This window comes from Rhododendron vialii, chromosome 11a, assembly GCF_030253575.1.
Source record: "Rhododendron vialii isolate Sample 1 chromosome 11a, ASM3025357v1".
In the NCBI taxonomy this organism is placed as follows: domain Eukaryota; kingdom Viridiplantae; phylum Streptophyta; class Magnoliopsida; order Ericales; family Ericaceae; genus Rhododendron; species Rhododendron vialii.
This window is the reverse complement of record NC_080567.1, coordinates 31,744,418-31,766,459: the sequence shown is the minus strand read 5'-3', so window position 1 is coordinate 31,766,459 and position 22,042 is coordinate 31,744,418. Positions and strand designations below refer to the sequence as shown.

At 37.7% G+C, this 22,042-nt stretch overlaps 2 protein-coding genes across 3 annotated transcripts; both read right to left on the bottom strand.

The window, feature by feature from the left end:
- Positions 1-2,870: 2,870 nt before the first annotated feature.
- On the bottom strand, positions 2,871-15,954 carry LOC131308922 (probable DNA helicase MCM9). 2 transcript variants are annotated; one of them, XM_058335967.1, is made up of 20 exons: positions 15,715-15,949; positions 15,481-15,586; positions 14,614-14,713; positions 14,390-14,528; positions 12,759-12,825; positions 12,125-12,296; positions 10,288-10,387; positions 9,371-9,468; positions 9,187-9,252; positions 8,972-9,064; positions 8,355-8,471; positions 7,257-7,329; positions 6,433-6,499; positions 5,726-5,807; positions 5,390-5,511; positions 5,251-5,318; positions 4,609-4,718; positions 4,486-4,533; positions 4,208-4,360; positions 2,871-3,207 (listed from the first exon to the last, which is right to left on the bottom strand). In XM_058335967.1, the coding sequence occupies exons 1-20, from the start codon at positions 15,846-15,848 to the stop codon at positions 3,116-3,118; spliced, it is 2,007 nt and encodes a 668-aa protein (XP_058191950.1). In that variant the 5' UTR covers positions 15,849-15,949; the 3' UTR covers positions 2,871-3,115. The 2 variants fall into 2 exon arrangements, with proteins under 2 accessions (XP_058191950.1, XP_058191951.1); XM_058335968.1 differs by lacking the exon at positions 2,871-3,207 and having other exon boundaries at positions 4,221-4,360; positions 4,486-4,529; positions 15,715-15,954.
- Positions 15,955-16,780: 826 nt separating this feature from the next.
- Positions 16,781-20,234, bottom strand: LOC131308921 (14-3-3 protein 6-like). Its single transcript, XM_058335966.1, has 5 exons — positions 19,698-20,234; positions 18,892-18,970; positions 17,942-18,064; positions 17,267-17,383; positions 16,781-17,170 (listed from the first exon to the last, which is right to left on the bottom strand). Exons 1-5 carry the CDS (start codon positions 20,102-20,104, stop codon positions 17,114-17,116), a joined length of 783 nt encoding a protein of 260 aa, XP_058191949.1. The 5' UTR covers positions 20,105-20,234; the 3' UTR covers positions 16,781-17,113.
- Positions 20,235-22,042: the final 1,808 nt, after the last annotated feature.

The window sequence follows — 22,042 nt, the reverse complement described above, 5'->3', positions numbered from 1 at the left end:
TAATAAGACAAAAACGCGGTTTGTTTGTTTGTTTCCGGAGTTGGGTCGGTCTTCGCTACCCATCACCACCCTACACGTGGCTTACACACTGACAGTTAGATGTGTGGTAATGCTATTCGTATTCTGGGGTGTTTATAAAGTAAAGTTTGACCCGTAAGTCAGGTAATCTGACGGTTGTGATGCCCCCCCACCATAGTTGGTCACTAATTTGTACGGCTATTAAAGGCCAAATTTTGTTTGTGCTTGTAAATTGGAAAATGGGTGTTGGTCGGTTTAATCTTCTACTACTTTATGTTTGTTCTTAGCCACTAAGCAATTACAATTGAACGTGATCCTATGATTTTTTTTTTATTATTATTCAGGTGTTCAGATTAACTCTTGAACTAATTTTGGGGTTCAATTCCATTGTCCACTTACGGAGAATTCAATTAAGGCCAGAGGCTTTACTTCGTACGGTCTAACGGCAAAGAATTTGATAATAGCTGAGTGGTTTCGAACATAAGACATTATGAAGGAGCAAATCCTTAAAATCCAAGCATCACCCACCAGGCCAACCCTTGGGCTTGGGGTTAACGTGATATTATGGTTGCGATCATCAAATCGTCTTTCCATAAGGAAAAGAGGAGATGAATGAGTCCTAGTTAGTAATATTCTACTTCACGTTTGAACTGTTCCAAATTCCATGTTTGGAAAGGAGGAGGAAAAGGGTCGAACTTCTTAATTAATTTTTCTTAAACTATCTTCATAAAATCCAAGATCTGGAGAGTGACGAATAACAACGCGGGGGATGTGATCTCATGGTTTTGAATCTTGTGGCCAACCACTCAGCTGTCCACAGAAGTTTGGATGTTTACAATAATTAGTTTTTGGAAAGATTTTACTTTCGGTCTACGATTTCAGAGGAGATGAATGAGCTTATGTGTGCGCGCATGCGCTTCGGTCTAAGATTTTATAGAAGCTTGAACGTATACAATAATTAGTTTTGGGAAAGTTTGAATGTTCATTTGTATGTCTTACCCACTAACGAATAATGAAAGAGATGAACAAGTCCATAGTTAATTTTCTATAACCAGCTTTGGATGGACCATTTCTTATTTTGTTAAAAAAAGGTAAAAGATTCTTTCGTTCCTGATCGAATATTTTTTCCACTTTTGGAAGACCCTCTGTTATATAACTAGATCTTGATTTTTTATATAGAAATATAAGTGATGAAATCCTGGATTAATAGGATACTCAATTTCGTTACGATAGAGAATTGAACAAAAAAAAAATCATTAAAAAAATGACTTAGATAATTGATTTCATAGAGTTTATTTTCCGTTCTCAACCCATGACCAATGTGTCCGAGCCAACCCCATAGATATACTAGAAATGATACTATCCACGTTTGGTTTTGTATAGTCCGTCTCTCTGTGAAACTCGTTAATTTGCAAAGAATGGATATCTAATAGTTATACTAGATTTATACACGATCTGTACAAGAGGGGCATTTCTTAATCGTAAACGTTTAACCTTTTCCATGCTTGGATTTTAAAAATGTGGCAAGTTTAAAACAAAAGGAAACGGAAAAATGTCAACTTCATAAATCCATTTTTCTTCTTTTCCTTGGACTATCTAAGCAAGTCTAAGATCTGAAAACTGCCTATACTAGCAAGGGAAAGTGAACCATGATTATTGTGAATCTCATGATCATCCAATCAGTAGTCTGCGTACAAGTTTGAATGTATACGATATAACTGTTTGGGTAGATGTTATTTCTGTCTACGATTTGAGATAGGAATAATTATTTACCGAGAAAAGATGGAAATCATTTCAGTCTACCACATTGAAATATATAGATTTTTAAATATCAACGCATGGTGTTGAAAAAAACTTTTCTGAAAATGTACAAAAAAAAAGAAAGAAGTACGACTGTACTACACTTCAGAGTTTATTCACTGAAGTATAATGAAGACTCACGTAACGTATTGAGTTTCTAAACGATATTGTATGGGTATATTATCCGTGGAGATTTCAATCCAGGGCCAAATAAATAGAACTCAAGAGGATTTCACCGTAATACAATGGCCAAAACCTACATGTGGGCAATCTAAACAACAAAAGGTATGCACTGTGTTTGGTTAACAATTTTAGAGTGAATTTTTTTAGTTAAAATGTAAAAACATGTGATTGGATGCCTCATCTCAAAGATGAATGGGTCCCCCTCTCAGAAGGAAAAAAACGATCCAATCTGACCTGTGATTTGCTTCTTGCCACCAACCTCAAGTTTGTTTAAAACCAGATACGGAAGACGTTCAAAACCAGATCTGGATAGTTGAATCTCTGTTCGTTCGTCATCTTCTCCAACTCAACAAATCTCTCATTTATTCATCTCGAAACCCAAAAGATTGTTGCTGGAGAGATTGTGGAATTTGAAATTGTATAGTGCACAATGCAAGTGAAAGATTTGCTGATTTCTAATTTCGTATAGTGCACAGTGCAAGTGAAATCGTAAATTATTTCGGATTTCAGTTGTTGGTATCAATTATGAAGTCCGGACCAAGCCTTCTCAATCGGTTGAAGGATTCACCAAAAATAAATATAGAAAGACCATGATTTTAAGTGTGAAAGTTCCGGGCCTTTGCTAACACTCTAAAATAGGTTTTGATCACCGTGAAAAAAGACGGTCCCCCTTCCCTTTGGAAGCTTTGCACAAAGAGAGATAGAGAGAGAGGAGTAGTACTCTGAGGTGAGGGGCCTGGCTCAAGAACAAGAAACAAATGAGTTGGGTGGGTGGATGGATGGGTCCCATGTGGAATGACGTCATCTTTATGGGTCTGTGTTTTTATAACTCTCTGAAATAAAAGTTGAAATAGTTGAACCAAATACAGTGATGAAAACCATAATAATGGGTATACTATCCAAACTATAATAAATAGTAGTTCGAAGATATTTACTAGCACTTCAACACAATAAGATTGTTAAGTGCTAAGAGTCTAAGATATTACCTCTTCAAGGCAACACATGAGGTTCTTCCAATAGAAATTTGGACAAACAATTTCCCATGGTCTTGAGCAGCAGCTTGAAATCAACTTTTCTACACTAAGCAGGATTACCCCTTGCTTTCTGTATAATCTCATCCTCTTAAAGATCCTGCTAGATTTCCTATGTCCGGGAAATCGTCAATACAGCTTAGCTTCTCAATGATCAGCCTTTCCTGTTTAGAATCTAGGAAAGACAGTTAAAGAACTCGTATTTCTGGAGAGAACAAGAGAATATCAGTTCATGGAGATGAAACATGATCCTAGGAAAATGACTCTTAATTACTTGTGCAGTAGTCATCAATATCCATCTATCAAACCATCTTGAGATTACGTAACCCCATAATTTCAAACGGCAAAACATATGCAGCACCTAACTACGATGAATATTGAATACCACTTTTGGGAAATAATCAAAGCTTTGGAACCCCCATTTGTTATATGAAACTTTTTCACTAATTAGAAGCCTAATATTATTTGCAGGAGTGCATGATAAATCAATTAAAATGAATTATGAGACAACTTTAACGTTTTATATCCATATTTGGCAAACCTACATACTACACGTACATGTGCCTCATCATGAGGGCCTCATGTAGTGCCAGATGCAGAAATATCACAAAGTGGGGGGCCAAAGGCCAAATTATTGAGAGTTGGCAGACTCATATGAAGGGCAAACCCAGCGTGCGAGGCTCTCGCCATTGCGGGGTCTGGGGAAGGGTTGATGTACGCAGCCTTACCCCTGCAAGCAGAGAGGCTCTTTCCGCGACTCGAACCCGTGACCTCCAGGTCACAATTGTTGGCAGACTCAGGTCAAAAACTTATAAAACTTTGACAAACGAAAGTACAACTATTGAGATTTTGAATGAGCCCAAACACTATATGTTGTATGACAAACTATGTGAGAAAAATAAGATAATGATCGTTTGGGGGAGTGTGGGTTGATACAAATGTATTTTTTTTTTATCAGCAAAATAGATTTATTTTTTTTGAACGGCAGCAAAATAGATTTATTAATCTTTGAAAATGATTACAAAGATTAAATGGATCAACGGCAGCAAAATAGATTTATTTATTTTTGAACGGCAGCAAAATAGATTTATTAATCTTTGAAAAGGATTACAAAGATTAAATGGATCAACGGCACATTGGCAAGACGCCACCCGAGACCCAAACCAAAAGGATACATTCTTGGTCAGGGTTTTCAGTGAAGTTGGAATGCAATGCATTCCCAACGCTGTCCACTATTGCTGAGGTAGTCATCGATGATTCAATGCATAGAATAGCAGTTACGGCATCCAATCGTGTGACCTCATTTCTGAACATTAGTCTTGCATGTGCTGAAAGCACAAAACATTAGCAGATATAATACTAGGGGGTCTGATAAAAAAAAAATAAAAAATTACTTGGGGTGAAAGTAGGAAGTCTATGCTCTATGGATGTTATAGATGGAAAAAAAATGTACCTTGAGCAAGTCTTATTAAACTTTCCAGCATGCGCACGGTTGTCCTAGCTGCAGTACAATGCATGATTTAAGGAAACGAGGTGATGTTCAGGAAGTGTAAAATGGTTGTTGTCTTTGTGAAACCTGCATTTTGAGTCGCAGATCGTCGTTGCAATTGATAATAGCTCGAAATGACTTTTTCAGCTTCCTTTGTGAGAACCGGCTTGAAGTATCTTTTGACAAAATAAATGTACCTGCAAGAAGTCCTCAGTAATCAGAATGTAATCTGACACTGTTTTGTTGAAACTAACTCATTTTGATAAACATAAATTCAGTTGCTATATAGTTTTAATTTCATAGATGAACAAATACAGACAAATGTCAAGAAGAGTGACATGATACTATGATAGTAGTGGATAGTAGGGATAGGGGAAGAGGAAGACCTAAACTGACTTTGGATGCCATGTTACAGAAGGATTTGGCCTTACTAAATCTAAGTGAACAAGTAGCCCTGGACAGAGCTCAATGGAAAAATAGGATTCATGTAGCCAACCAAAATATCTTTTCTCGTAATCAGGAGTTCAATAATAACCTCGACATATTCTTCTATTAACAAAGGGGCATGCAATTAAAACCGTTTCCTCGTTAGAGAGTGTATTGCTAGCTGATCAAGAGTCTGAAGAATTTGCTTTTGTTTTATGTAGAGACAAAATCATATGCTGGTCTGTGTTTACTCACTGGGCCAAATGGTATCACTATAGATGCATATGCTTTAAAAATGTTCACCTTCTAAGCATTGGAAGTGGCCAGACATTTGCTAAATCCTCATCATGCTTTCCTTTCTCTGGTTCAGCCTGCTGATTATTCAAAAATCAACACTACTTCGACCTATTCCGATGCTTTCATTAAAGCCATTCAACATCACCTGGCCAAGTATGTGAGACGAAACCACTGCATCCCACTCCGGGTTCTTGGTATCCAGTAGGACTAGGACTATATCAAATCTGCTAAGCAAGGGTCCAGAGAGTGCCGTGTTGACCGACAGAGCTAGCTTGTGTTAAGTATGAACAAAAAGTTTAACCATAACAATAAGCTAAAAGACTGATACTGTAGCTTGAATTTGAGACCACCAGACATCTTCGGCGTTGCTAAAAAATACGTGGACATTTCGTAGGTGAACAATAACCCATGTTAATCAATCAGTTAACAGTTGTTAGTAGAGGTAAATAAAAACATCCAACAAAAGTGCTCACAAAGATACGTTGACTAGGATCATAATGTCCTTTGGGATTTGTTGCACCAAAGACAATTGTCTTAGTACTGAGAGTTGTTACAAGACCAGCCTGAAAAAAATTGCAGAACATTCAGGAATCATGATTCCACCAGAGTCAAGATCTTCTTATTCAACTAGAAATTTAACAGAAGAAATCAAATGTTCAACTTCCAATTAACAACTATTAGATAGCATCATGAAGTAAATTGGATGAAGCTTTCGTCTAATTTTGTTCGAGCTTGTGAATTACACTGATTGGATATAAAGCATTGGTACTTGGAATGTGGGATATGTAGGGGCAACTTGGTGTTTCCTTGGACGACTCATCTTTTACAGTAAAGGCAATAAAAATTTCTATCAAACTATGGAGATTGGAGACTGCACAGGGCATTCACATGTAATTCTAGTTTCAAATATCAGGAATTTTTTCCAGTTAGTTACAATGTACTCCCTCCATCCATTTTTAAATGTCCACTACGATTCTGCGTGCCATTTTCAATTGCCTATATCTATCAATCTATATTACTAAAAATATGCAATATGGATCTTGATTGATAGATCTTAATTATTTCTATAAGACAATGATTTTAAAAACATAAAACATAATATACGTTGAGATATAAGCCACGGAAAATGGCACGCAGAACCGTAGTGGACACTTAAAAAGAGACAGAGGGAGTAATAAATTAACCTACCTTGGCAACACTTATCGTCTGTTGCTCCATCGCTTCATGTATTGTTGCTCTGTCATGTTCTCGCATGCTGTCAAACAGGAGTTATTTCAGGTCAAATTAAATACCATAACACGTCTTTCCTTTCGCTGATAAGAAGGGTTTTCCAAGAAGCACTCTATCACCGATTGTAGAATAGTTTCTCAAATAAATGATTCACAAGGAATGATAGATTTCCCTAGTGAAAAGTACACCATACATGAGCTCAAAAGGATTATAAAAGTATACAGCAACTTTAAGCTAAAAAAAAGCTCCATGCCTTATTGAACCAAGCACAATTGGAGTTTATTGAGGTTTCTCACGAGTTAATGTTATGACAAAACTTTCCATTTTACTATAGGGAGCTCGATATGCTATATCTCACTTTTGTCCAAATAAGATATTGTGATACGTATGGAACCCATGATCGCAATGGAAATTGGGGAGCCGTAACTGAATAAACAAAGTAAGAGAAAAACTCAAGAATTGATGCTGGAATATGGAATATATTTTCAATATCTACAACATAGAGAATGTCTAGACTTGTTAAATACTATGATTAAGGATCCTTATTTCATATACTAGTTATCTTATCATCTCTAAGTTCTTAAATAACCAGGGGGCGAAGCTCAAATAATCACCTTGTGGCATACGCCAGTTTCCTACTAAAATAGAAATCTCAAAACAAAATAGACTGCAGAAGTGGAGTACCTCTTACCAAGGCACGATAACACTCAGGATAAGTTGGTTTCTTGTGAGCGTTGATTAGAGTGAAGAAAGGAGTATAATGCCCATCTCAAAAGTAATACCTGTCAAATTCATCTATACAACAAAGACCACCATCTGCTAAAACAAGGGCCCCAGCTTCCAACATCCACTCACCTGAAAATTCAATAAATGCATCTAGTAATCATTTTGATTAGTTTTTCGTACCAAGTGATTTTACAATATTCTATGGAGCTGAACTTTCCATATCTGTTACGTGAAAAGCAGGTCCAAAGAAAACTTCTCGGGGAACTCAAAAGAATTTTACAAACACGCGCCATTTGTTTTGTGATGCCAAGAAATCTGAAGTAAAAGAAGGAGATTGTATTCTGGTGGGGCTTCTTCAATATGAGAGGTGATAAGGAATCTCACATTCCAGAGCCATCAAACCACAATAATAGATAATACGAAGTACAAGAAGGAAATTGTAGTCTGGTGGGACTTCTGCAATATGAGAGGTGATAAGGAGTCTCACATTCCAAACTCCAAAGCCATCCCTTGGTAAAATCATTTAGCCACAGCTCCATCAATAAGAATGACAATGTATTTCAGCAACAAACATATGCAGTCAATGCCAGAGCAAGAAAGACTACCTGCCACTATTTCTGAAATCTGACATGGACTATTGAAAATCGTACTGACAGTTCTTTCATGTCAAATGCCCTTCGTGGGATCAAGCAATAAACCTTTATGAGTTTGGGGAGGACAAAATTTTGAAGTCTTCTGCACGACTGCACTAAGCTTTTAGATAACTTCTACTAAATGTTCAAAATTTATGGACAACTACCACAGTTCTGCCAGCAGGAGGCTGACATTAGTCAACACAATCATCCTAGTTGTCTTACAGCTGAGATTAGTAGACAACTATGTTGACACTTGACAGAGTCCTCTAAAGCACTCTGCTACTGTTTCCTAAGTCCATATTAGCATAGCACCAAGTTAAAAATGGAATTTTATGAAACACAGGAGAAAGAGGAGAAGTAAGAACTGGAGAGATGGCAACTGTAAATGCGTCTGACATGCTAAAAGAACAATGACCAAGAAAGCATATGGGGAGACAAGTACATCAACACTCAACAGATACGTAGGTAGGTATATTATAGTTCGGAATAAATATTAAGCCAGAAGGTGAAAGCACATACCACCATCCTTGACTGCAGTAACTGTCAATCCAGCACTAGTGCTTCCCAACCCAGTAGTAATAACTGATCTGTTGCTCAATTTAGCAGCAAACTTCAAGAACTGAGACTTTCCAGTACCTTATAGAGTAAGAGAATTAGAGAGAAATGTCAATGGATCAGTTTTCTTTAAACAGATGAAGGTTGTACCTGAGACAACCTCTGCAACCAGATAATGGAGCAGAAAACTATACAGTCATTTATTCAAGCGCACATTCCAAAAAGGTAAAGTCAATCTTGTGTGGAGTTGAAATCAGGAATATACATGCACATACTGTAATGATGTAATGTGGATCTGCTTGTTTTCCTTTAGATGTCTGAGAACAGAAAACAGCCTTTGCTCAAGTCATCCATCAGATTTAACTATTTATGTACCGTAGCCAAAAGGTGGACATAGTTTTACAGTACTTTAGAAAAGATAAACTTCCCCAAGGAAGACCATAGGTGGGGCGGAGTAGTTAATATGATCAACCATAGTTGCTTCTGTGCTTCTGTATAGCAAAAATTTATGCAAAAGAAAACGCACAGAATAACGGCAGTTAAGTTCTACATATGGGTTACATGGGACAATTGAAGGTCACCTGGATCGCCAACCAGAAGGAAATGAGACTCTCCCCGAACTTTCATCCCAGAAGCATCAACATGTTGGACACCTCCAATAAGTGTTAATGCCACTAGATTGAAGGAATAACATTAATAATTTCCTTGAACTTCTAAATCCAAGCTGAAGTATGCAATGCAGTGTTAACCTTGGAAGTTAAATACAAAACAAATTATTTATGGAATGATAGGTTACCTGCAAGCTTTACAGTGAAGAGACCAAAAATTTGTGGGCATATAGCTCGCAGAATGGCATTCCTCCCTGTAATAGTATTGAAATCTTTGAAGGAAAAACTACAAAAGTGAAAACGGGATATAAACAAGAACCTTGTGTGGTGTTGAAGCAAATGGACTTTAATGATTAAATAAGACAATTGTACCTTTCAAAGGTTTATCTTTGAAATCCAACCAGAATTGCTCGAACGTCATAAGAACATCATCTGGAATATCAATGTCTGACTTCAGCTCATTAACTCTCCTGAAAAGGAGAAGAGTCATCAAAATAATTTTATGGGAAAGAGAAAATCTACTTATGTCTCAACCTGTTTATCATTATAGACACATGACTACATTCACTGAATAACCTTGCATAAGGGCGAAAAAGCACCAAAACTATGCTTCAAACTGCTAAGGACTGCGCATCCGTATGGAAAAGGAGTAAAGGATCAAAACAGAAAGTATTTGTCAAATGAGCAAGATAATTGCGCATCCACTAGTTAACAGCGACACAAAAGTTGAATATGACCTCACCCAAGGTTTTGAAATCGAGACAAGTGTTTACAAATTTGCAATATAGACGCCAATATTGGTTAGTGGAAGTACATAAAGGTTAAAGCTTCATTCCACACTTGCACTTTACTTCTTCAAATTGGCCATGGAAGTGCAAGGAACAAAAGTATGCAAATAATATCATTTGGAGTCCTATTTTGAGTAGTTTAACAGAAACTTGTAAGCACAAGGTCACGATTCATTAAATAAAGCGTTAAGGAAGTCATCTTAACTTTGGAAATCAGACACAAATTTTCTTTTACCTCATTATGTAACTATATAGAGCTATTTGCAAATTCAGCTACAGAAAACAAATATATGCCGTAACAGGATCATGAATATAATGCATACCACCAAGAGAAATTTAACTAACATCCCCACTTCAACAGTGCCATATTAACACCAACGATCAAGTGCAGAATGCCAGAAGCTCTCTCATCATTGCTTTTAAAATGCTTCCTCATGTTCCCCAAGTGTAATAGCAATCAAACGGTATTCAATATCATAACGAAGAAAGCACTCTGATTACCTCACATGGTTAGCAATTAATACAGGATCAAGGTCACAACGCACATCCTTCAAATCCGAAGACCATTTGGCCGTCAAAACCCCAGTAACAATAACATCATCTGAATACAACTCAAAAGCATCATTCTCAGCTTGGAGAGCACAAAGTTTGACAAAATACATAGCAGGAGCATGATGCAAATGGCAAAAAACCATAAAATTTATCAGCTATCACTATACCACACAACTTCATATTAAGGTTACAGTTCTTTATTTTGTGAAGGTGCTGGAGACATCACAATACTCTCTTTATTTTTCTGAGAATGGATTTAAACCGCAAAACTTGTGCTAAGACCCCATAATTAGAATACAGGAAGTGGACAGAAGATTATTGTCTTGAACTCTTGATGTTGCATTAACTTCTCACCTGCCAGGTGCAGAACAAGGGGCAAGGACATTCTATTCCATAGCAGTCCTTTACACATCATGTCTCATCATCTAATGCTTACATGTTCTTGTATTCTAACTCCACTTGATGCACTCTGCGCAGGTCAGCCAACAAATTGCATCCCCATTATAAAAAAATTTAGGTGTTTGTGATCATGCTCGTTGGACCATAAGAAACTCAGACTGCTTATATCTTTTTGAGTTGCCACAAACAACCATTAATTTGATCCCTTCATGTCAATCCCTGAACCAAATCTCCTTTTCCATGGACTTGTGGTACGTAGTAGGTGCAGGAGCATTTGTAGGTTTCAAAGTTTTGGACCCATCAAAATTCAATTTGAATGGTATGCGGACTCAGCAAAAAGGAGTCAATATTTTTGTATGCTAGTCTACTTTCTGGGATAACACGTGTCGTCAATGAAAGTATGAAAATGGACATTTCAATCATTTTGTAGCAATTCTGATAAAAAAATCATTTTATATCAACAGTGCAATTGAATATACACGTAGGAGAATGTTAAATACAACTATATAACAACTGTTGGACGTAAAATAAGTATTTGACATGGGTAATTGGTCATTTTGAAGAGTTCATGTAAAACATCGTTTCAGCTGTATGTTTTATTCCTTGCAACATTTTTTTCCTTCATATACAAATATGTTATCTTAATCTTATTTCAAACTAATGTACTATTTGTCTCAAATTCTAAGCTAATAACGCGAACAATTCTATCTATTTGTACATCGTAGAGAGAACATTAATAGCCCAAGAGGCAGGAGGCAACATAGGATAAACTAAGTTGCGTCCAAATTTCAAAGGCTTCACCATTATAGGAAGAACAAAGGCAAAAATCTTTCCTACACACTACATGTAATTAGGAGGCTCATAGAATAAACTAAGTAGTGTCCAAATTTCAAAGGCTTCTTCACCATTATTGTAAGAACAAAGGCATAATTCTTTCCTACACACTACATGTAATTAGTTAGTTAGCATGAAATCTAAAGACAGTCCGTGGAATAATTAAGATAGGAACTTTTCCCAGTTGGTACATTTCCAAACACAACCTCATCTTCCACGCAACTCAAGATGACATGCCTAAGCTGCAGTAAAGAAAGAACTTGTGGGTCAAGACCCTCTCGTCTTCCTATGACATATCATTCAACTAAACTGCTGGATACACTACCTCGTAAGTGGGTATCCTATGTACAACTTGATGTCTGAATGAGTACAGTAACATATATGGTTCAAGAGCTTGTGAGGCGGGCTAACACTTGTTCCTTTCATGGTAAATATAGACCTGAAGAACAGGTTTTTGCAATAGCTAAAGATCTCGCAATGAATGCCTTTATTATATACTGGTATAACCAAGCCTCTCTAGGAAATCAAATATGAGCTTTGTATAACATGTTACCTCCAGCCTTGACAATGTCAACAAGATCATCACTCAAAATGACAGGAATCGAACGAGGGATTGCCCCAACACCCAACACTTGTGTACTTTCTTGGATCTTAATTTCCTGATAATCATGGCACACGGGGCCATCTACAGGTAGGAAACTGGTGCCTCCACAAATTTCATCACCCTGTTGTGGAAAAAAATGAATTTAGTCATTATCCACGGTGAATAGCAAATCAAGACGGAACTTCATGCACAAAATTTCCCAATAAATGCTTCCAAGAGCAAGACACTGTAGGGAAAAACACAAGAAACTTTGAAACCGTGTCTGAAAAGCAAAGTTTAGCTAAAAGTTCAAATGTCATATTTACAAGCCTGAATCCAACCCTGTTGAGTCTGCCAAAAAAAGCTAAGAAACTAAGAAATAGATACGTAAAAATAATTTCATGATAAAGAAGCAAATGTCATTCTGAAAAAAGAAAACGATGGCCTTCTTATTTCGTATGCAACACATGGTTTGTATGTAACACCTGGCATGGTTTATTTGCCAATTTCTCGCCACCTAATTGCACACATCCTCCTAGAAACATCAAGTAGTCGGAAAAAGAAAGAAGAATATATGTTTTCACAAAAAGAGTAAAGAGTATACCTGGGATGGGCAAACTGATGGCTTTGTCGGCGTATTTCTTGTTTCCAACTCCGGATAAACTGTGAACCTGTGCTCACGCATTGTCAACTTTAACACAATTAGTTGTGATTGTGAAACACCAACTATCATAGACCATCGTATCTGTGGTATATTCAGAAATATTCTCAAAGGATAACACTTGTGTTCATCTAAAGGCAGAAAGGATGATCAACAACTACCAGATCTTGATTCAGAAAGAAGATTAAGTTGGGAGTAATTCACATTTAATTAGTGGTTCCTATTACCAATAACTTACATATGAGCATTCTACTATAGGTTTGTTGAACCCGGTAGTTAAGGTTAGATTGAGCATCTAAGATGCCAGCCCATAGGGCTTGTTTTGTAATGACCCGCTCCTGCCTTGTACAATATTGTCCGCTCTAGCCGCCCAAGCTCCATGGACTTCCATGTAGGTCACCCATCCTAGGACTACTCCAGGGTGAGCACGCTTAACTATGAAGTTCCAATGAGTTTTAACGCCATCACGGCTTTAAAAGGCCTTGTACAAGGTAGGGTCATAATCTATTACTTATAGCTCACAACTTACACTTCACCAAGCGATGTGGGACTGGTGACTAGGGTCATCACAGCTTTACCTGGGTCTTTTCCCTCCCATCAAGCCCTAGGGTCACCACGGCCTCAACTCGGGTCTTTTCCCTAACTACGGGGCGTCACATGTTTGTTTGACCAGACTATAAATCTAGGTAGACCGCATATATGGGGTTTGTTAAAATTCCTTTGGTACAGATTAATACCTATTGGATATATAATCCCACAATGATTGATATATGAACTATCACGGGAGTTGTGGAACTACAAATCCCATCTCTATTCATCTGATGGGATTACATGTCCTATGAGATTATTAGTCCATTCAAACAAACAGGCCCCTAGTGTATAAGCCTATCCATCCAACAGACGCAGCAAACAAAACACAATTGTCTTGTGTATCATTGATCCCATACCGACATTGCTGCTGCCTGCTGTTGACATGGTCAACGGTCTTCAGCTTGTGCAACTGTTTGAATACCAATTTTTTTCTAGGGAAATTTACCATTGAAAGCACCAACCAAAAAACCTCGCATGCTATTATGTTTCGTTTGGCTTGAGGGGTTTCTTGCTACATCAGATGATTGTTTGCGAATACAAGATTAGCAAAACAAAATGAGTAGCAAAACCATTGTGCAGAATATGAGCTTTAGCCAAGAACATCAAATAACAGAATTTCTACGAGTAGCAAGAATACTATCACTGAGATGAACAGTAGAGTTAAAGATAAATCCGCAGAGAAAGATGTAATATGCAGGATATGGAGTTCTATTCTGAGTATCATAATTAATGCGACCATCATTTCGCTGTTGGAAGGTCAAATCATGCTAGTCTTTGTGAAAACTATAGCATCTTGAACCAAAACTACAAGCCGCTAGACAATTGTTCATAATTTTGCTTGAACTAAAATCTGATCTTAAAACTGTAGTTCGTGAAACGGTGAAAGTACCTCATAATTGTCCTAATAATTGATGTACTTATATAATGCTGAAAAACTATTTTGAACCAAAGCACAATGCAGCAAATCTGCACACAATCACCACCTGAGTTTGCATTTCCGGCACTCAAATTCCACTTCCCCTTCGATCATCTTGATTGCTCCAGACCGTATGACAGTTCCTTTGAGAGTGATAAGTTTCCCACGATGCTTCACTCTAATCCGCCCAATGCTTGGAAAAGTTTCTAAAAATAACCAAAATTCCAACAAAACAATTTCACTAAAAGCTGAAATCTATGTCCAAAAACAGATATACAGAAAGAAACTAACCCTGTAATTCAAGAGGAGAACCGCAAACATTGATCCGAACATGCACAAACTTCTTCACAATAGCATTGTTCCAACCTTTTGAACCTGAATCTATGACTTTCTGAATTCCCACAAACACAAACCAAAATTGACTTAAACCAACTCAACAACAATCCTCTACCCATACCAAGAAAGAGACAACGGCAACCAATAGCCATTGGTATCATGTGACCCCATGAGGAAAAAACTCTAATACTATTACTGTGTCATAAACTAAATTGCCCAAAATATGAACTCATGAAAAACTGACACTGACCCCATTCCAGTGTGCAAAAATTAAGGTATGTTTGGCTTTCTTCTAAAAAAAAATTAACAAAATTTACTGTCTTTTTTGGAGAAAGAATCAAGAAAAATTGACCATCTTAAGATTTACTGATAGGTTAAGTAGGAATTGAGGTGGTATAAATTTGTCAAACACCTAGGTTTACATTGCATTGGAGGGTCCAATGTGGCTCTGCCATGGGTTGGTTCCTACGTCATAAAAACTTCGTTTAACGCGAAACGAAATATAACTTGTCGGAGAACTTTTTGAACCCATAAGACAATAGTCCGTCCCTCTGTCCCAAAAAAGTTAGTCCATCACAAAAAGACGTATTATCTTCGGATCAAAATATATAATTTTACCGTGCATAATATTTTAAATTTCTAGACACCAAATTAAAGAACTTATCGAAATTTTAAATACTATGCACGAAGAACTCTATTTTCTCATTCAAAAATTAACGTCATTTCGTGATATCGGCTAATTTTTTTGGGATTAAGGGAATATTAACTTCTGGAGCCGCCACTTTACGGAGCTATAGAATGAAAATATAAAAACAGGAATACCTCCTGAGCGAAGGTAGCTGATTCGTCGAACAGGTGTAAGTATTCAATTGGTTTGAAGAAAATGACCTTCGCAAGCGTGGGATGGTAATCGAAAAACTCTGCAAAACTGAGAAAGTGACAGCGAGTGCGTTTAGAGAGAGGAGAATGCAGAGAGAGCTAGGGCCAAAAATACGTGTTACATGCTGCGATACAGAGAGAGAGAAAGAGAGAGAGAGAGAGAGAGGGAGGAAATACTCGATGTAGAGAGGGTAATGGAGGCGAGAGTCAGGGGAGAGACTGATGGAACGAAGCTGATCGAAGTGGTGCTTTATCAGATAATTCGCCATGTCTTTCTTGTGCACCGCACGCACTGGACTGACGTCGGCCATTTTTCCTCGCAATGTGCAGAGAGAGAGAGAGAGAGAGAGAGAGTTTGGGCGGGGCGGGGCGGGAGTAGGGTATATGCATACGATACGCACGAGTAACGTCTCATACGTATGCGTAGTAGCGTAGTACGTACTGATGTCGTATTGGACCGGGTTGGATAAAGTAATCAAATTGTGACCCGAAAGCTGCTCCATGGTCTACACCCAAAGTGAACAGATCAAACTCAAAGCTAGCTTGCAGTTGACTCTCGGGCTCGTGCCGGATCTTTTCAAAACGCATTCTTCTTTTAGTCTTAAGTCAGCTTACTACACGGCCATCTATAGCTTACACGAATCACAATTAATCTTGCTGACTCTTTTAAACTAATGAGCGAACAAACATCCAATGATCCAAAAATGAATTAATCTTGCGACTCTTTTAAACTAATGAGCGAACAAACATCCAATGATCCAAGAATGATTTGATGATGTACTCCAACTTGACCTACCCATTTGTGTCAAGAACCACTAGTAATGTACATTATCATTGCAGAAACCCTTCTATTTGCGCTTTCCGAAAGTTAACTTTATCGCTTAAAAAAAATGTTTTGGTCCATTTAGAAGAAAATTCCTCCCGAAACACTTGTTAAAGAAGCTAATCATCAGTCAAGAATTGTCTACAGCAATAGACTTTGATATCGTTCAAGAAAACCTCTGCGCCTCAGCCTTCGATCTTCAACAGAATTGAGAATCCAATGTTCAACAATAGCAAAAACGAAAATGTAAACTTCATCCTTGACCAGGGCTTCTGAACACAGAAAATCCAGATAAAATCCATCTTCCAGAACAAATGCCGAAGGCTAATTTACTCGAAATGCTCAAGTACTATCCCACAGCAACTCAAACAAGATGAATCATGAGCAAACAACAAGAAACTATGCATGTAACGAAAGAGATACAAACAAATGCCAAGTTTGATTCAAGAAATATCCCCAATATCAAAGCAAGGGAGGAAACATGGTTCTTGTGGAGGCATCAATTCCACCCCAAGATAAGATGTTGGCAGCAATCAAAATAAGCCACACCCCATTAACCAGAAACGTAAAACTTCATAATCCAAAGACCAAACAACAAGATTCTTGAAAATGAAAAAGGTGAACTAAAAAATTAGGTACTCATAAATCAGGGCATCAAATCCTAGAGACTCGTAGGGGAATAGATAGGCAACTTCTCCAGTCAAAAACATACTTAGGAGAAGAGACATGCTAAAATAGAAACAAATGAGACCACTAATGCTGCTCGTCGTCACGCTTGGGTGCTTCTTTGATCTCATCTCCTCCATCCTCCTATAAATGGGTTAACCATTTGTTATTGAAAGAATACAATACACAGTGTGAAAATTGAAAGGTACAAAAACAATCAGAAAAAGAGTGGATAGAAACCTGCATGTCTGAGGTCCACAAAGTCAGATTATCACGAAGAAGTTGCATTATCAAGGTGCTGTCCTTGTACGAATCCTCTCCGAGTGTATCCAGCTCTGCGATGGCTTCATCAAAAGCCTGATACAAACCAAATAGCAATTACAGCAATATTAGTCTCTAATAACTTATAAAGAATACCATCCTATACCACAAGGGTAAGAATGTCAAGAGGCACCACACTGTGCATCTAAAGAGCCTGCCTCTTACACCTGTGCAAAAGGATGTCAAGATTATAATTCACTCACTATTTTTGTTCATTTAATTTCCAGTTCCTTAAAGCCCCAGATACAACCAGAGTTACAGCCTTCACCCATATATTTTCTGTTTGTAATATCTCATTAGTTGCAAAGGCCAGATCTAGAAATCTCCAAAACTTTTGAAGGCAGGCCCACATGCCACCTGTATCTGGTAGGCATTTGCATCATACCCATCGTTTTAAATAATAACAGAAAGGCTACAATAATCATTCAGGTCAAATATGCAACAGCAAAGCAGCATCATTGTCCCGTCCTTGGCATCATCAATATCAAAATAATTTGTTATGCATTTTTTGAGATAGGATGATGCTTTCTGCCAATACCTCTAACAACAAACATGAAGTGGAAGTCAAAATTAGGGATTAAGATGTCCCTTCACCTGTTTTGCGAGACTGCATGCTCGATCTGGTGAATTCAGAATTTCATAGTAAAACACAGAGAAGTTAAGAGCCAATCCGAGCCGAATTGGATGGGTTGGAGCCAACTCTGCATTGGCAATATCCTGCATATGAAATATTGAAATTGAAAGTATTATAATGGATGTCAACAGGGCATTACAGTTATTTAAAAACAAGAATGTTGAAAAGAAAAAAGAAAAGGGATTCCCTGTTTGTACCAATCTAATTTCATTTGCAATTCAAAAGTGATGACATTCAAATACAGCACTGACAAGGACAATTTATTCCAAATACAGCACTGACAAGAACAATTTATTCCAAATACAGCACTGACAAGAACAATTTATTCCAAATACAGCACTGACAAGGACAATATATTCCAACATATCTCACTGCAAACGCCAATATAACAATTATAAAATCAATACTTTCAATTTTGACTCAAAGATAGTAACCGACGTAACATCGACAAAGTACTAAGAATCATACCCAAAATTGATACATGAATGTAAACCTTGATAGAAGAAAACTAAATCCAAATTTCAACATTAAACATCTAGCAAAACCATAATTCAAACGATAGAACACCCATTCATCTGGCAACACCATTTTCGGGGCTTTACGCAAAGCTGAAATTGAGGCCTAGAACTCGACATTGATACAAGAATTCAACCGATAGAATGCCCATTCATTGTAACAGCACTTGTGGAACACCAACTACAAAATTCGCATCGGTTTTTGAAAACAAATAACTCAGCAAATCATAGCAAATCACACCAACACGTGACAGAGGATGGTTCTGTTCATATAGACCCAATTACACCCTAAGTACCATTCCGTAGGGTTCCACGCATAGCTCAATGAACAGTAACATCCGCCTCCACATTTCATAACAACAGTCACAAATTTCACATGGTATATATCCACAAACCTGAGCAGCCTTATATCCATTGAGCGTATTCTCCGCAGCTTCCTTCCTCTCAGCCCCAGACTTAAACTCCGCCAAGTACCTACAATAATGATAAAAACCGGGACAGTTGGCCCAATGGTTGTGTGGTTATACTTAATTGTAGTGAGGTTGTGAGTTAAAGAGAACATTGATACTCTTGTTAATAAGTTCCAAGTATCGCATTTTGCTATGCTTTTCATCAATGCAAGAGCCGCGATATCCATTGCCGAGAGTCGTTTAGTTAATTGAAAGATGTATACGCCAACACCACCCGAAAATGGGTAGGGGCGCACCGATCAACCCAACCCAAAATCCAACTATGAGCTTTTTAACAGCAACAAGTTAAATATATGTACGCTATAGGAGCTGGAATTACAGCGGCTGCTGGCACCAGACTTGTCATCCAATAGATCCTCGTTAAGGGATTTAGATTGTACGTTGAGATTAGGGTAATGCAACTTCTTGTAAAATATGGGGAAAAAAGGGAGCACTCTTTTTTTTTTTTTTTTTGCTTTTTGTACGTACATTTACATGATTAGCCTGTTATGAGTGAATTTTTAACAATTGGAGATATTGTAAATGCACATTATAAAGGATTAGGGTAGTGAAACTCCTTCGGAAAAATGATCCAAAAAGATATGATAACCGCCCTTCATCTTGAGATAAATTTACATGGTTAGCCTGTTATAAGTGGATTTTTAACAATTGGAGACATTGTAAATGCACATTATAAAGGATCAGGGTAATGTAACTTCTTCGGAAAAAAAATGATCCGAAAAAAAAGGTACCTATGATAATCGCCCTTCATCTTGAGATAAAACACCTTGGAGTCGCCGGAGGCGGCAGACGGGATGAGCTTGGAGTCGAGCAGCTTGAGGATCCCGTCGCAGATCGAGGAGAGCTCGGACTCGATCTTGGCCCGGTACTCCTTGATGGCGGCGACGTGGTCGGCGTTGCCGCGGGACTCCTCCTTCTGCTCGATGGAGGAGATGATGCGCCAGGAGGCGCGGCGGGCGCCGATGACGTTCTTGTAGGCGACGGAAAGGAGGTTGCGCTCCTCGACGGTGAGCTCCTCGGAGGAGTCGTTGAGGGCGGAGACCTTCTCCATGAACTCGACCATCTCCTCGTAGCGCTCGGCCTGCTCGGCTAGCTTGGCCATGTAGACGTTGTCTTCGCGTGGGGTGGGGGCTGCCATTGGGGATGAGAGTTGGGGGGAGATCTGAGATGAGAGAGAGAGGGGGGTTGGTTTTTGAGAGAGAGATCAGAGAGAGAAAGGGAAAGGTGAAAAGGGCAAGCCAAGGAATTGGGGGTGTGTAGGGAGATTTGACTTGGCTTCGCTTTTTAGGTTTTTTAATTAAAAAAATTACAAACCAAATTATTTAATTCTTGAGGGGTGTTTCAGTTTTCTAGAGTAATTTTTTCTCTTTATTTTAATTTTTTTTTTTTTATCTATGTTAGTTTTTCGTCAATTAAAGAAGGCCAAATTTCACTCAGACCCCCTGTATCTGACAATGACAGACAGTATCCGTCAGTTTTGAAAAATGACAGCGACCTCCCTTGATTCACACTTTGGGTTTCCTCCGTTAGTGAGAGGGACGAAAAAGGCATAAGAGGTACGGAAAAGAATGTGAGCAGCCTCTTAAATTTTATGATTATAAAAAAAAAGCATTTTAAATTCCATTTAGTTCTACGACTCTCTTAGGACCTTCATTGAAAACCTTAAAGTCAAAAATTAAGTATGACCCTCTAAAATAAAATGATCAGAAAAATAAGATCTTTACGCTGATTCAAACGGATTCAAAATTGAAGCACTTAAATATATGCTCTTCATTTGGTTCTACGACTTTCTTAGGGCTCTCATTAAAAGCCTTAAAGCCAAAAGCTAATTATGATCCTTTAGAATAAAATGATAAAAATAAAAAATAAAAAAATATTTGCACTGATTCAAACGGATTAAAAATTTGAACACTTGAGTATTTGCTATTCGTTTTGTTCTATGGTAAGCTGTACAAACGACAAGCAGATATTTAAGTGTTTCAATTTTTAATTCGTTTGAATATCAGTAAAAAATCTTATTTTTTGATTATTTTATCATAAAGAGTCATAATTAACTTTTGAGTCCAGGACTTTCAATAAGAGTCTTACGAGAACCATAGACCTATATGAAAACAAATACTTAAGTACTCCAATTTTTAATTCGTTTGAATTGATGCGAATATCTTATTTTTTTAATCATTTTATTTTAAAGGGTCATAATTAATTTTTGACTCTAGAGCTTTCAATAAAAGCCCTATGAGAGCCATTAAACTAAATGAAGAGCAAATACAAAAGTACTCTAATTTTTAATCCGTTTGAATTACTGCGAATATATATATATATATAGTCCGTCTCCCGTAAGGACCACTTCATTTTAATAAGATGCGGACCTCCCTTTCCCAATTAAATTTCGATGATTCGAGCCGCTCAATGTGTTCAGAACGTGATTTTAAGGGTACCCACGAGAAATCAGCAAAAAAAATGACCGGGAAGGGCTTTATCCGAGCAGTTTTTGTTTGTTTTTTATCGAACGGTTCAAACAAAAACTGCTCGGATGAAGCCCTTCCCGGTCATTTTTTTTGCCGATTTCTCGCGGGTACCCTTAAAATCACGTTTTGAACACATTGAGCGGCTCTGATCATCGAAATTCGATCGGAAAATGGGAGAAACGAGGAGGTCCGCATTTTAACTAAAATAAGGTGGTCCTTACGGGAGACGGACTGTGTATATATATATATATATATATATATATATATATATATATATATTTGTCATTTTATCCTAGATGGTCATAATTAATTTTTGGTTTTAGGGCTTTCGATGAGAGCCCTAAGAGAGCCGTAGAAGCAAATGAATCAGCTCATGTCCTTTGCCGTCCCTCTCACGCCCTTTTTCACTAACAAAGGAAACCTGAAGTGTGAAACAAGGGAGCTCTTTGTCATTTTTCAAAACTGAGGGGTCTATTATTATCAGATACCTCACGTGGTTTGAGTGAAATTTTTCCCATTAAAGAAAGAGAAAGGGGAAGAAAATTAGGAATGTATAGGAGAGATTTTGACTTGGCTTTGCTGTGCTTTTTCTTTATTGGATAATTAAA

Bases quoted from the DNA above. Each gene is read 5' to 3' on its own strand.
- LOC131308922 (XM_058335967.1), bottom strand. From the start codon at position 15,848: ATGGCCGACGTCAGTCCAGTGCGTGCGGTGCACAAGAAAGACATGGCG. The intron at 14,529-14,613 runs GTTAGTTTCTTT...GGTTATTTTTAG, and splicing joins TTCTCCTCTTGAATTACAGG to AAACTTTTCCAAGCATTGGG. The intron at 5,319-5,389 runs GTGATGTTGAAT...AATAATCAGCAG, and splicing joins CGTCTCACATACTTGGCCAG to GCTGAACCAGAGAAAGGAAA.
- LOC131308921 (XM_058335966.1), bottom strand. From the start codon at position 20,104: ATGGCAGCCCCCACCCCACGCGAAGACAACGTCTACATGGCCAAGCTA. The intron at 18,971-19,697 runs GTACCTTTTTTT...TCATTATTGTAG, and splicing joins ATGAAGGGCGATTATCATAG to GTACTTGGCGGAGTTTAAGT. The intron at 17,171-17,266 runs GTTTCTATCCAC...ACCCATTTATAG, and splicing joins TGTGGACCTCAGACATGCAG to GAGGATGGAGGAGATGAGAT.